Below are 15,356 nucleotides of genomic sequence, written 5' to 3' on the forward strand. Positions count from 1 at the left end.
ATAACATAATAAAACTTTAATCTCAGATTATGTTCTTATAAATATCATAAAACAAAAGGACAACTTTATTGTTCATTCTGTAATTCTGTAATTTACCTACAATGCAGTGTTTGTTGCCTTAAGGTTTTCCAGGCAAGCAGTCAGCTATTAGAAAGCCATTTTAATTATTTTGTAAAGTGTGCTTGTTTTATTAAAGTCTTACTGTATGGAGAGGACTGTTGTTGGCATCCAAAACCTTTATGACTTTCCTTTTGTTCTATCCAGCAATAGCAACCAGCACAGCACAGACCCTCCTCTGTTGGGAGGGAGGCCCCAGAGTCTCAAGAGCAGAAACCCTATTCTTGAAGTAGAGACCATCAGGCACTTGAGCCCTTGTTAGGTCTGCTCACAGGACGCTTGTAACGGGCAGGGTCTTTTCAGAGTCAGAACTTCTTTGTTTTGCTCCGTACAACGGAAGCACGAGGAATCTGACCTGTATAATTGGTGCTGACTCATTAAAGGACAGTCACAACTCTGGACTGAAGCACCAGACTGAAGGCAAAATAGCAGACCAACAAAAGTTGCATAGACAAAACATACTGTCAGTGGAACATAAAAACACACAAGAATTGTTTCCATTCCTATCCATTTCTAAGTAAAAGGTCTTTAATATAGTTATCAGTGTTAGTGTTAAAATAATAGTTAATCACACTTGCATGCTTTTCCTTACTGCAAATGGTAAAATAAGTCATTTATAAGAAAAGTTTAAAAGATGAAGTAAAAGTTATGCATAAAGTGAAACAATGAATAACTTTTATTTTAAATATACTATAAGAGACCACATTTCTATTGAGCCACAAGTTGCATTGGCAGTATACTATTAAAATATGCAACAAAGGATAATGGGTGAGTTGAAACATGTATTTTTCTAAAAATGTAATTCTGCTCTTCAGAGGGGAAGTCTGTGTGATGCTAGTGTTCATTTTGGAGGCAGGAAATTAACTTGTAACTAGTTTTTGACCCACAAACTGTGATCCATGTGGGTAGGTAATTAGAATTCAGGATTATACAGTACATTAAATTTAGTTGGGATTTAAACTTATTTTTAGGATTCAATTTTAAAACCACTGCCCTTTTTCTTATTTTTCAAGACATTTCAAACACACACAACTCAGAAAAGCACCAGGTTGGGTAGATTTATTGTATCACCAGCGAGGCCAGTCTTTGTCTGGCCTTGACGGTCTCAATATTTGCCTATAGATATAAATAAAAACTGTGAGCATGGGAGTTTAACAGGGCTCCACATGCAGCAGCAGCGGCTCAGTTTCAGGCAGGTAATTCTGTGCTTGACAGTGAGACGAGGCCTCGGTGAATAGCCGTGACCCAGCCGAGGCAGAGTGATACATGTAGGCTGGGAATTGAACACAGCCCCGTCGCTACTTTGCAGACAAGCCCCGAGTAATCACACTCTTGAGCTCGGTGCCGCCAATTAATTCGACCTCGCTTTCCCCCGGAACACACACGCTCCCAGGGCTGAGGGGGCATAAGAGGAGGGTTATCCACGTGACACCCAGCTGCAACTCTAATGAGTCATGTTTTGTGTGGGGAGTCTAAGGGGGAATCTGAGCATGTGCAAATGTGTATTTATGGGCATTGTGTGGGTTAAGGGGGTTCTGCATTTGTGTGAGTGCATATAGGTTTGTCTGTTATTTATCTCCAACACAGCCAGGGTTGTTTCCATTACTATGCTTTGCATAAAATTAATCAATTTGATATTCTTTAGCAGACATGTGTTTTTTAATTTATTCATGCACTTTTTTCCTACACGCTTATGCATTTGAAATTTTCATACAGTATCATAAAAAGAACTCAAAGTCACTAAAGCATCTTCACTTTTACTGGCACTGCCTGGTACAATAACAGTGACAAATTAAAAAAAAAAGATTTGTGTCATTTATTATATATTACATATTTATGAATACGCAGGCATGAAAAGATGTGTATGTGTGTACATCCTGATACAGTTTTTATACAGAATATGAAGTGTAGCTCTTTGCTGGTAGTGTCAAAGAGGGCTTGGTAATGGTTGCTATTGAGGGCCCATTGTGTTTCCTATTATCTGGCTCAGAGCACACATGCACATTTATCTCCACAATGAAATGAACACACACACACTGTACTAGTGTACACACACTTGTTTTTTTTCACTTACACTAGGAGGACATTACATCGACTTAAATCCTCTCTCTGGGGACTCAAACTAACATTTAACCATAACCAGTACATGGCTAACCCTAACCTAACATTTACCCTAACATGAACCAAAAACTTAACCCTTGAGTTAACCAGTTTATCATCAAGCATTTGGCCCAAAATTGGCAGGTCTCCACATTTGACCATGTGAATAGATTTTACTAGACAAGACATCACATTAACTGGCACTGAAAGATAAGGCTGGTGATATTTTATTTGTTTCTTATTGTCAATAAATCCCATGAACAGACCAACACCAACAATGTGTTTGTCCCTCTCTCGGTACTTTCCGACTTCTCTACCTTGTCTGTGGCACTTTTGAAGACCCAAATATTTAAAAACAGTTCACAAATATATACTTTCACTTTTTAAAAGAAAAAACTCCAGAAGAAAACTCCATTATTTCCTAAAAGGCTGGTCATTGTAGTTTTTAGCAAACATTACTCAAATAGGAGGAAATAGTGCATTTCTTGGGGATTATTTTTAACGGCATATTAATCCACATTTGGTGCTCTAGTGAGTATTTTTGGCTGCAGATGGTGTATGAGGGATTGACTCTATAGTGTGTATATTGATGGTAATGAAGGAACATCACCCAGTGCAACAGTGTGACTCAATGATGTGTTTTTAATAGTTTTTGGACAACAATGGAGCTCTATGGCACAGAGGAGTGAGATATATCAGGGGTTGGATACACACACAAGTTAGTGGATCAATTTATTGTATGTTTGGGTCTTTTTATGGTATTTGTTCATGATAAGAAAGATATAGAATATCACCAGTACTTACCCATATGTCCCCTTAACTAGAACGTTTCCTAAAATTAACATTAACCACAGAAATAATCTGAATTAACAATCTCCTGAACACCATCACAGCCCCATGTCCTCACAAGAATAGTGGACTATCAAGAGTCAGTCCTCACAAGTACAGTTTAGCCAGACCAAACACATGGACTCACACTCATGCACACACATATCCATATGTACACTGTAGGCTTTCAAAGACTGTCAATACTCTGAGAGCATCTCGTCCTTCAGCCCTCGCACTCCAAACAATAACATCTGAATAATGATTTCTCACTGAACACAAAGACAGGCTTTGGGTCAACACAAATGGAAAAAAAACTAAGCCACACACAGTCACAGTTTGTACCAGCTCCTTACTAATTTAGCACCAAACGTCCAAACTTCTGACCCAAGGCTGGCCTGATTCTCGCCTCTTCAAACTCCTTGTGGAAGCACTAAACAGACTACTGATCAAGGGTGCTGCTTTTTTATATTTTAAGTATCATTACTCAAATTCAGTTACCATGGTGACACTTGAGGAGGTGTTTCTGCCCTTGCCACAGAAAAAATGATAGGTAATTGGTAGTCTCCCTTTGTTTCCGTGGCAACAATAACTAAGATGTGCCATCCGCTCCTTTTCTTACTTCCTTTTCTTTCTCTTCTTGGTGTCCATTCTAAAGCTAAACGTGGACCTGTCGTCCCTGTTGGACAGCGAAGACAAGAAGTCCAAGAATAAGAGGGGGGTCCTGCCCAAACAGGCCACCAACATCATGCGCTCCTGGCTCTTTCAGCATCTCATGGTGAGGCAGAGAAGGAAGCTATGGGTGAATGGGTGTGTGTGCATTAAGCTGAAATGGTCATTTGCTGGCCTTTTCAGTGGAAATGTTTTTGAAGCAGTAGCTATGGATGCAGGAGAAGGAAAGGATGATGTATGATATGTATATGGGAATTAAAGATTGAATGCTTGTTTCCTGTATTGTCAGAGAACATTTCAGTGTTCAGAGGTTTTACTCATTGGTTTAACATGAGATGTCAATATTAAGTCAAATGCAGTGACTGAGAGCAAACTGTTTGAAAATTGAGATGGTGTTTCTTCCTTCTTCTAGCACCCATACCCAACAGAAGATGAGAAAAGGCAGATTGCAGCACAAACAAGTCTAACCCTTTTGCAAGTCAACAACTGGTAAGATGCTATATTCCTGTAAGGAGAATGACAGTATCACCAGAGTCATAGATTCATTATCTGCACATGTAGAGAGAAAGACAAGTATTTGTAGTAGAAATATATCTGGAGGCTTTCCTTAAATTGAGCTTGAGTGTACTGGAGCTCCTCAGCACATTGCTGGCACTGTGGCGCCATCTCCTGGTCATATACATCAAATACACCACAGACCAAATTACGCCTCTTTTCCTCTGTGTTTCTCTCCTATTCCAACATAATTTATCCACAAAGCCATTTCATGACAGTCATGCTCATTGTCTTGATTTGAACAAAGGTCTGAATGTATGTATTGAATGTATGTATGTACAGAAACAGCCTTGGTGAGTTATTAGTGACTTAAGAATAAATAGTGACAGAGTTTCTAGTAGAGTATCTATTTTAGCATTACTGGATCTAAGTGTGGCATTTGACACGATTGATCATGATATTTTAATGAAGAGGCTTGAGAGGTGGGTTGGCCTGTCTGGGTCAGCACTGGACTGGTTTTTATCATACCTCAAAGGACGTGATTTTAGTGTTTGTCTTGGGAATTTTAGCTCCAAAAATAAAATGTATCACGTGTTTTTCCCCAGAGGTCAGTTTTAGGCCCATTGTTGTTTAGTTTGCCCTTGTTGCCTCTGGGCCAACTTATCAAGAAACACAATGTGTGATGCCATAATTGAGCTGATGACACGCAACTATATGTTTCCCTGTCCCCTGATAATCTGAGCCCTGTTGACATACTATAAGATATGTAGTAGCATAGTGATAACTGGATGTCTAGTAATTTCTTACAGTTAAACAGTGACAAGACGGCAATCCTGGCTATCAAGGCATAGGTAAAGGGACAGGAAATCACTTTTAAATTTTCACATCTGTCTCTGGAAAGTGTCACATAGGTCAAAAACCTTGGTGTCATCCTGGATGCTGACCTCACTTTCCAGAGCCACATTAACAGCATAATTAGAACTGGATCTTATCATTTAAGAAATATCACGAAGGTGAGGAGCTTTTTATCCCAGGAGGACACTGTAAAACTCCTCCATGCTTTTGTTTTCAGTTGGATAGACTACTGTAACATGCTGCTCACAGGAACACCTAAAAAACATCTCAATCGACTGCAGCTACCCCAGAATGCAGCTGCTGGAGTTTTAACTAGAAATAGTAAATATGACCACCTGTTTTAAAATTTTAATGCTTGTTTGCCCTACATGGTCTGGCACCCCAAGATCTCTCTGACATGCTTGTGAGCTATGAACCAGCTAAACCCCTCAGGTCATCTGGTTATTCCCTGGGTCTCCACGAAAACTGGTGAAACTGCTTTTAGCTTTCATGCTCCAAGCCGCTGAAACATCCTACCCAGTCGTGTTAGGTGTGCTCCAATGCTATTATCTTTTAAAACTTTTGAAACAGCGCCTCTCAGCAGTCTGGTTTGCTGGTCTTAATTATTATTTTATTTTATTCCTTCTGTTTTTAATGGTTTTAAACCCACATGTCTTATTATTTTTTACTAGTCGCTTAGTGGTCTTAATTATTTTACTTTATTTTATTCCTACTTTCTTAATGGTTTTTAACTCATATGTATTATGTATGTGTTTGTTTTAATTGTGTTTACTCATTTCTAATGTTTTATCTTGTACACTATCCACATAGTTTTTGTGGATGCAGCATCTGTGGTAGCTCACACTCTGCTTCCACCTGCAATGAAATGTGCGACATAAAGTTTTTCTTGCTGGCTTGCTTACTCTACATCAACCCCACCCCCTCATCCCTCATCCCTGCCTCTTCCTCGCAGGTTCATCAACGCTCGTCGGCGTATTCTCCAGCCTATGTTGGATGCCAGTAACCCTGACCCAGCTCCCAAAGCGAAGAAGATGAAGTCCCAGCACCGTCCCACACAGCGCTTCTGGCCCGACTCCATCGTGGCTGGAGTTCTGCAGACGCACAGATCTCAAACAGGAAACAACTCAGACAGTACGGCAACAGTTTCCAAGAAATAAAAAACACAAACTCACTCCAAGTTTTTTTTTTTTCCGAGCTTCTTAATTGTACTTGTAATTTTTCTTTAAATACAGAAAACACAGGCATGAAAGTTGAAGAAGTGAAATTTGATCTTGTGTGTTTAAATCTTCACCACTAGGTGCCACTATAGACTCTTTCCTTTTATTTATGTGGGGAAGTGAGAAGATGAAGTCAAGAACAGATAGCAACATATTCTTGAATAAAATCTGTATTTTTCATACAAGAATCATAAGTTGGATCTGAGTATTTAAAAATACATGGAGTCTACATGTCTTGAAAATAGTTAGATAAAGAAATAGTGATATCAGAAATCATGTCAAAATCCCATTTTAGGTCTTACATTTTAGTCATTGGGTGTTATTTATTGGTTCTGTTACCTGCTATCTCTGTACTGCACCTGTGATCAAAACTAAATTTCTTCATTGTCATACATAGGATAATTCTTCATTCTGCACATAAATCAGGACCTTATTTATACTTTTGCTGCCTGAATGCACATTTTAATAAATACTGTGTAAGAATGAAGAAATATAGAAGTCTGTCTGTCTGTCATGGAATGGATTTGGTCTGTAATTGGGTTTATAAATGCATGCCACACCCTCACTCCTGCTCTTTCTCTCGACTCCCCCCAGACCCGCTGAGCATGGACAGCCTCCAGTCGCTGTCGTCAGACTCAGCCACCCTGGCCATGCAGCAGGCAATGCTGGGAGCTGACGACTCCATGGACGGCACAGAGGAGGAGGACGAAGAGGAGGAGGAGGAGGAAGAAGAGGAAGGAATGGAAGAGGAGGAAGAGGAGGAGGGAGAAGAGGAAAATGACAGGGGAAGGCAGATGTCTGGTGGAGGAGGCGGAAGGAGAGATCTGAGCATGGAGCACAGAGAGGAACTGGAGTAGTCAGAGAAGAGGGGAAGACTGTATGAACTTTAATCTCACTTGTCCCCTTAATACGGCAAATGCTGCCTCATTCAAACTCAACTAGGATGGCTCTGATGCTAAGTGACTCTTGAGAGCATGTAAGGGTGTATTAGGTTTTCTCCAGATTCATCAGAGACTCTTCTGCAGAGCCACGATGGAGTCTAATCAGACACAATGACCATCATGATCATGATTATAGAGGACGAATATTAGTTTAATGATGAATATGTGTTGTTTCATTTTAATATAGTACGTCTCCATGCAGTGAGCACCAGAAATATTTGGATAGTAGCACATTTATTACTATGGAAAGAGATGGCACAGGAACCAGGAGGTTGAAAAGATTACTGTCAGTTTAAATTTGAACCATGTTAGGAACTATGACATTTTGAGGCTGTTTTGAAATCTCACACAGATTACAGTGAACTGAAAAATGAAATGCTGGACAGGAGAATGCACTGACAAGACAAAGTACGAGGAGTCAGAAAACTAAAAATCTTTGCACAGTGAGATTTTTCTTGACAGTATATGTAAAACAACTATTTTCTGAATGCAATCTGTCCAAATATTTTAGCATCATAAATGAGATACAAAAAGGGCTGCAGCTTTTTGAACAGCTCATTTGAAAGTACTCTCAATTTTTAACTAACAGTCTACACTTTGACTTTGTGTGCCATCTAGCTTCCTTGAGGAGCTAAAAGAAAGGGAGGGAAAAAAGGTGTGATGCTGTCCAAATATCTGCAGAAGTGACTGTATACGTTGGCTTATACTGCTGGGACATCATCCATGCCTATTAAATGACTCATAGGTTCTCAGGTTGAACAACACTCGCGTGTTTCTTCCTCATGAGCGAAACACTTGACTCATCGCTGCAGCAAACCTTTTCGAGCATGACTTTTGAAACAATCTTAGTTAATTTTTTTCCTTGTCCCATGAGCAAAAACAACTGTAGTAAACCAGTGTATACTGACTGCACATATAGTATGTATATTGGATTTTTCATATGTTTGCATTCTAGTGTTGAAAGTTTGCATATTTATTCAGTTTTTTTTTCCGTGTGACCAGAGGGTAGCTCAAGAACGACATAATAATGATGGTTGCTTCTGCATATCATGAAGATACTGCAAAAGATAACGTTTTCGAGTACATGATGGCCACGCACACACTTGACTTCAACCATCAGTTCTTAGAAGATTGCTTGTATATTTTTTGTGACCTTGGGTGATTCTGTCACAAAAAAAAGAGCATGGCAAGCACTGCCGGTCACTACAAACTTTTCTCACCCGCATCTCAACATTGAGAGAAATCACTCACAGATGGCCAGTGACTTTGGAATCCCCAACCGACAGAGCCAATGTCATTTACTGACAAACTTTTTCATTGAGGAATTTCGAGGAAAACAAGAAAGAGCAAGAAAGGGAAAAAAACTCAGTAGTAACATCTCTTTCAATTTTATGTGAAGGATTTTGAAGAAACTGTGAAACAATTTCAGCTCTCTGTTTTGTACTAAAACATAAACTGGAATCACTCGTTTCTAATGTGAAGATGTCTAGAAAAAGAAACCCATGTTATATTGAATGTTCTGACTGTTCATTGTGAAGTATGTTGCTCATTAATATTCTTTTCTCAATTGCTTTTTTTAAATGGATCTTCCAGAGCAAGTGACAGACAATAGGGAATATTTCTATTTCATTTGTACACTTTGTTGTCATAATCTATTGTGTTTCAATAGACCAATTTTAATAATTAAAACATGTAAAGGTACTGATTTTGACTGATGCATATGTTAAGGCTGAACAAACACATGCTGGGATATAGATCCACACACAGGCAGTTTGATTCATGAAAATATTTAGAGAAGAAAAGCACTATACAAAAAGAACAATTAACATGAATATTGTTCCCAATTACAAATATCTAAGCCAGTATCACAGTAGAGAATGATTTACGTGCGTGTGTGTGACATTTCAAAACCCTCTCAGGCTCTGCTTCATTGTGACATATTTACAGATTACAGAGTTGGTCTAAATAGTTAGTCTAAATATTGGTTTAACTTCCCTCATTATCTTGTCATATGTGTAGTCTACCACCCACTCATTGCTCAAGACTGTGATTTAACTTCCACAAGCCTGTGGAAGACGCCCACCCAAACGCTCTCCCACCTTTTCAGCCGGCTACAATAAAAAGAACCCAACAGTTTTCAACCACGGGGTTTCAACGTTTGAAATGTGGATTCTGCTCCCTCGCAGTAAATGCTAATCACTACCGTGGGTGTTTGCTGCATGAGCCACATTGTATTGTTGTTGTGCAACATAACATGGCTTCAGGGTTGGGTCAAATTACTTTGCAATTCAGTTACTGAATACAAATTACACAGCAATTTTTGTAATTAGTAACATAATCCATTGGATTACCAAAATGGATTGGATTACTTTTGGATTACTTCAAAATCAAATGTTGAAAGTATTGCACGTTATACTAAAAAATGGATGCACTCACAAAAAAATGAATATTCTCTTTTCTCTTTAAACATCTCAAAACATTTTCAATGCAAATAAAATGCATTTTGCATATTCAGTGTTTACAGCTGGTCTAATCAAATTACCCTTACAAAAACAGTACTGGCACAAACTACAGGTGTATTGTGTGTATTCTACAACATGTGAGATGCTGTTTCTTTTGTGCAAGTTTTTGTTGCCATGGTTTTTTAATCAAAGACCACATGGAGGACTTTGCTCTTGCAATGCAAGAGGAGCACTTACTCAAAATGTTCATCTTCCATTTTCAGTGTAAATAAAAAGGAATAAAAACTCCATTATCCATAAATCATCATTAAAAAAACAAAAACAAATACTAGTTAAGTCACCATTAACAAATACAGCAACCTGGCAACCTGAGAGGAGTAACTTACTTTGATATACAGTAGAACATATTCAGTATTTAGGATTGATCAAATCAAATTACCCTTACAAAAACATGCTGGCATAAACATCTACACGTGTACTGTATTGTTTCTTTTAAGTTTTTGTTGCTGATGTTTTTTTTAACAAAGGCCACAGGGAGGAGTTTGCTATTGTAACACCAAGAGGAGCACTTGTTCAAAATGTTCATCTGTCAGACGGTTCCTCTGGAGGGTAAGGATGTTGCCACCATGGCTGAAGAGCTGTTGACACTGGAGTTTCCAGGTCCATAACTGAAGAAATCCTCATCTAACTGTGTAGAATTTACACTGCTGTCATCGGACTCAGCTTCATCACCTGGGTCCAGTCGGGTTACCTCTGACACCAACACTATACATATTTCCTCTCTTTCTGCTTCTGCCAGCCACCACAAACAGAACTGTGGCATAGGTCTAGTTGCTGTTGCAATTTTTGCATCCTGACTGTTAAACAACTGTGCAAAAGCGTATCTATTGCTGCCAGGATGGTGCCAAAAGCCATGTTTCTATTAACCTATTTTTATGCGCATTTTGAAGTATCACATTAAAAAAGCTTAATGGAAACGCCAAAATTCTAAAAAACATCCTCAATTTCACAAAAAAGTTTTTACGCTCACTTGAGTTGGATTTTGGAAATGTCGAAAAAGAGTTTAAGTGCAAAATGGGTAATGGAAACGCATTTGTCGAATAAATAATGACGTAGCGAACATTTAACTCACATGACTGATCAGCTGTTTCCGCTCTTGGCGTCTTCTGGCCTCTCCAGATAACATGAAGCATGGCCAATACTAGCTGACATGAAAGAACAATGACAACTTGCCCAGTTGAAACAAATTCCCGAAGACCTCTCTCCATTTTTCTCTTGCCAAGACAATATAACTATTTGTTTTGTTTCTGGTTTGCAAACTCTACTTCTTCTACTCTGTTTACTGGCTGATTATTTAAGTCTATACTGCCATCTACTGATGAAACTATGCATTGCGTAGCCTAGTTTATTTGCTTCAAACCAGTTACTGGAAATGCACGTAATTCACATTTTCCTTTTTCCGTCATTTCAAAAGTTCGCTTAAAATTATCTTGCGAATCTAATGGAAACACAGCTAATGGCATCAGAGAAAAAGCATGTAGCAGCCCTCTTCTCGCATAGCTTCTTAGTGTGGGTATCAGCAAAAAGAAGCAATTCTTTTCTCCTTGCAAAAGGTCAAGAGTGATGATGAGTGGCTTCAAGAACTCAGCATATGCTCTCAAGAGGGCAATCTCATGGGAAAGCATCCTGGCAATCTCCAGGCGGTCACAAACTTCCCCCAGTTGTACCTCACTGAAAGATTCAACTTTTTGCAGCACATTATATTCTGAGTTCCAGCAGGTAACACATGGAACAATGAGTTTCATTTTCCCTATGTCCTCCACAGCTTCAGCAACCAATGGAGATCAGTGCGCCTTGTTCCATAAGGCTGAGCATTTGGCCATTGCACTGTAGTACACGTTGCAGTGCACGTTGGTCCCTGTGTCAAAGCTTTCACAAGATCTTTGGAGGCTATCAAATTCATTGTGAGTGATGCACATCTCTGGTGGGATGGTACAAACAGATACGGGTATAGCATCCATATCCTGGAATTCACCTTGGTCATCCACCTCATCGTGGTCATCACTTGCTGTTGAAAAAGTTTTTACAAATTTGCTACCATTATCTGTGACAGTAGCTTGGACTTTATTTTCAGTGTTATAAGCTACATGAATCTCCTATATCTTAGTAGCAACAATGTCATATGTGTGTCCACCTTGAATCCATGCATAGGCATGCACTGCCAATTTCCTCTCCAGCTCGTTGCCCTCAATCCATTGGCAAGTCATCCCAAAAAGCTCCTTTTGGAAGCTGTCCAAATATCATTTGTTGTGCACACCAAATGCACTTTGCCTAACTTTCTTGAAGTTCCTCTTTCATATGCATGTATGCCTTATCAAGCCAAGTCATCAGTGTCTTTTGGGTCATTACAGTCTTTCCCCCACTTATGCCCTCAATTAGTTTCCTGAACACATGCTGTTACAATAAAGAGAATGACTGGACGTTATCCACAATGGAACTTAAGACATGGGAATTTACTCTCCATGAGTCTGCTGAAAAGCATTGCTAGGTCCTGAAGCCTCTACGTCAGCTCTCTGTGTGCTCTTCGTAAATTTCCCAGCATGTTTTCTCTGAAATACATACATGGAAGGAAAAAATGAAACAAAAATGCAATTTTCACTTGAAAGTTATTTTCATTGTTTAATCATAAATCATTAGAAATAATATGTTTATCCTATTACTTTTAAAATAATTGAAAATGTGTTCAACTTCATAAATCATAAATTGACTTCTGACTAGTACTACCCTAGTACAACTTGGTATCACGCCAAAGCATGTTATACACCTGCTGGTCCACCATGTCAGTGTCACGTTTTGCCTTGCCTAGGCATGAAAAGTACACATATGTACATTAGGAGCATTTTCTAATATGACGCCTCTATCAGCAATAATCAGCAGGACAACATGATTTCTCAGTGCTTTCCAAAACCATTACAAAACACTGTTAAAAAATAAAGATGTTTTATGGTGTGACAACGCTGTGGTTAAGGTCTGGTTAGGTTTAGGCACAAAAAACACTTGGTAAGGGTTAGAGAAAGATCATGGTTTGGGTTAAAATGATCACTTGAAACATGGTGTGGGTTAAAGTTAATACATCCTTAAAGTCAGGCAACCTTTATTTTCATGGCAACAGTAAACACCACAACAATCGTAGTTACAGTTTTTAAAAACAGTTGGAAAGGTGACACTCGCTCCAGAGGAACCGCAGTTGGAGACGGGAGTATCACATTTCTCAAGACATAGGCTATTTTCAAGATCCAATATCCGTAATTTGCTTGGTATTATACGTTAGCTAATGAACCATCATAAACCATATTACTGTGGCAGACGCAAATGAGCTGATGAGCATGAAAATGGTTGAAACAAAATTCTATACCCCCAAGCTAAACCCATCCTACATTTTCTGCAACGTTAGCTGGCTAACATTAGCTGGTTGATGTTAGCTATGCTAGGCTAACTGAGAAGGAAACTTACCTCTAAGTGTTTCTTCAGATTTGAAGTTGAGGTCTTTGTGGATGACAGCAACTTTATTTTTGGCTTGCACAAATTGCGCAGGACTTAGATATCCTTGTGTTGCACATTTTTGAAGTTGAAGTGATGACAATATTGCCAGAAATGGAAGGCTGTTTTGAAGGGACTGCTGCTGCTTGAAACTTCCATCCATTGAATCAACACCATTCGTTTCTCTCCGGTCAGGGCTGCCACAAAGTGGAGCACTTGGCTAAGAAGCGCTGTATGTCAGACGCACTTTTCATGAGTTAATAGAGCATTGGTTCTCATGAAAAAAGTGTATTATTTTTAAAATTGACATATTTTAAAGATGTAATCAAGTAATCTTTGACAATTTAACTATAATCTATAATCTACACAGTTTTGCAAATGTAATCTGGGCTGATTATAGTTACTATTTTTTGTAATCTGATTACATATCCAATTACATGTAATCCATTACTACCCAACATTGCATGGCTTGTACGTTTGTGTATAATTGCATATTTGCATTGTTTTCTACCTCCTCCCCCCCATCCCCCAGCAACGCTTATTAAATATCAGTTATTGTATACCTCTACTGCTACTTTTCTCCTCCTTCAGATACATTTCCTAGTCTGAGGAATTTGAATTGCAGTGGCTTTTGGGAATATGCGATGAGGTGATTAGGTACTCAATATTGCCATAAGGAAGCAATTCTGTGGGCATCACAACATTTTTTCTGTAATTATTCCACTTATAGGTCAGATAAGCAGAGCAGCTAAACAGTAAGAACACCTGCTGGAATGAGATAAAATGTAAATATAATAATCTATCTCATACAGTAGCTAAAGTGGGCATTTTGATTTATCATGGGACTAGCTCAGTGACGGACTGTCTGGGATCAAAAAACGGCCCTGGCATTTGCAACAGACCAGCCCTTTTCAAACGCAACACCAACCCCATCCAAACGTTAACATAAAAAGCTTGAGATAAAACCATACAGACTGACTAGAATGCAGAAATTCACAACACAGGACACACACTCAAACAACACACTATAATCGCTACAGTCTTTGACGAATGCCGACAACAATTTAACACAATCTGAGAGCATCAGATCGCTAGGTGCTACGACATGATACTCTCCACTAAAGGCACATTCAGCACAAATACATAGGCTTGACATAAAGGCACACAGTACGTAATAATACAACAGCTCCAGCAAAACATGAAAAGAGCCATGCACAGCCAAAGTGTACATTACAGTAGCTTCATCAGAATATGAAAAGAGACAGATTGAAGAACTAAAGCCTTGTTGTACTTCATAACATATGAAAGTAAGCCTACTTACTGCTTTGAATTGTTTTTCTGTTTTTTTTCAATTCTATTTTATTTATTTATTTATTTGTCCATTTGACACTGCTGGGGTTGCAGCTCAAAGAATAAGGCTAAAATTGTCATACATAAGAATACATCTAAGCAACACATTAATTTAATGGAATACAAAAATGTAATTACAGTCAGATCTACTCACGCTCTAATGATGGGGCAGTGATATAATAAGATTCAAGATTCAAGATTTATTTATTATTATCATTTTACAACACAAGTTGTATCATGAAATGTAGTTTGTAGTCCCTTTATGTTACTCACAAAAATGGAAATTATATAAATGGATTAATAAATAATAAGCCAGAAAATAAAACAATATGTTTATATTGGAGTGCGGAGGACGAATTGCGGAGTCTCACAGCCTGAGGAAAGAAGCCGCTCTGTAGTCTGGTGGTACAACAGCAGATACTTCTGTATCTTTTGCCAGACAGCAGCAGGGTGAACATGCTGTGGCTGGGGTGAGTATTGTGTTTTAGTATCCTCACTTAACCAATATCACTGATGCTTGGTAGATGGGTACCAATGATGTTCTGGGTGGTTTTAATCACCCGCTGCAGAGCCTTCCTGTCTTGGGCCGTGCACAAAAAACAGTACCTCCTCTCTCTATCAGCGGTACCTTCAGGCAGAGAATCACATCAGCAGCAGAAAACAGAGGACAGGATGAAGAACTGCCTGCACAGAGAGCAGCTGCACATACACGCTGTACAGTGCCAGAAACAGGTTGTGATAACGAAAGGGAAAAACTATGAAATCGGGAGATTAACGGGAGT

At 38.9% G+C, this 15,356-nt stretch overlaps 1 protein-coding gene across 1 annotated transcript in view; it reads left to right on the plus strand.

The window, feature by feature from the left end:
• pknox2 (pbx/knotted 1 homeobox 2) overlaps positions 1-15,356 on the plus strand; it is a 121,120-nt gene that overhangs the window by 93,982 nt on the left and 11,782 nt on the right. Inside the window, exons 10-14 of the mRNA XM_042431854.1 lie at positions 3,701-3,820; positions 4,127-4,203; positions 6,017-6,195; positions 6,876-7,137; positions 7,841-7,877. Coding sequence (XP_042287788.1) covers positions 3,701-3,820; positions 4,127-4,203; positions 6,017-6,195; positions 6,876-7,137; positions 7,841-7,877 — 675 coding nt within the window. The remainder of the gene's footprint in view (positions 1-3,700; positions 3,821-4,126; positions 4,204-6,016; positions 6,196-6,875; positions 7,138-7,840; positions 7,878-15,356) is intronic.

This window comes from Thunnus maccoyii, chromosome 13, assembly GCF_910596095.1.
Source record: "Thunnus maccoyii chromosome 13, fThuMac1.1, whole genome shotgun sequence".
NCBI classification, from domain to species: domain Eukaryota; kingdom Metazoa; phylum Chordata; class Actinopteri; order Scombriformes; family Scombridae; genus Thunnus; species Thunnus maccoyii.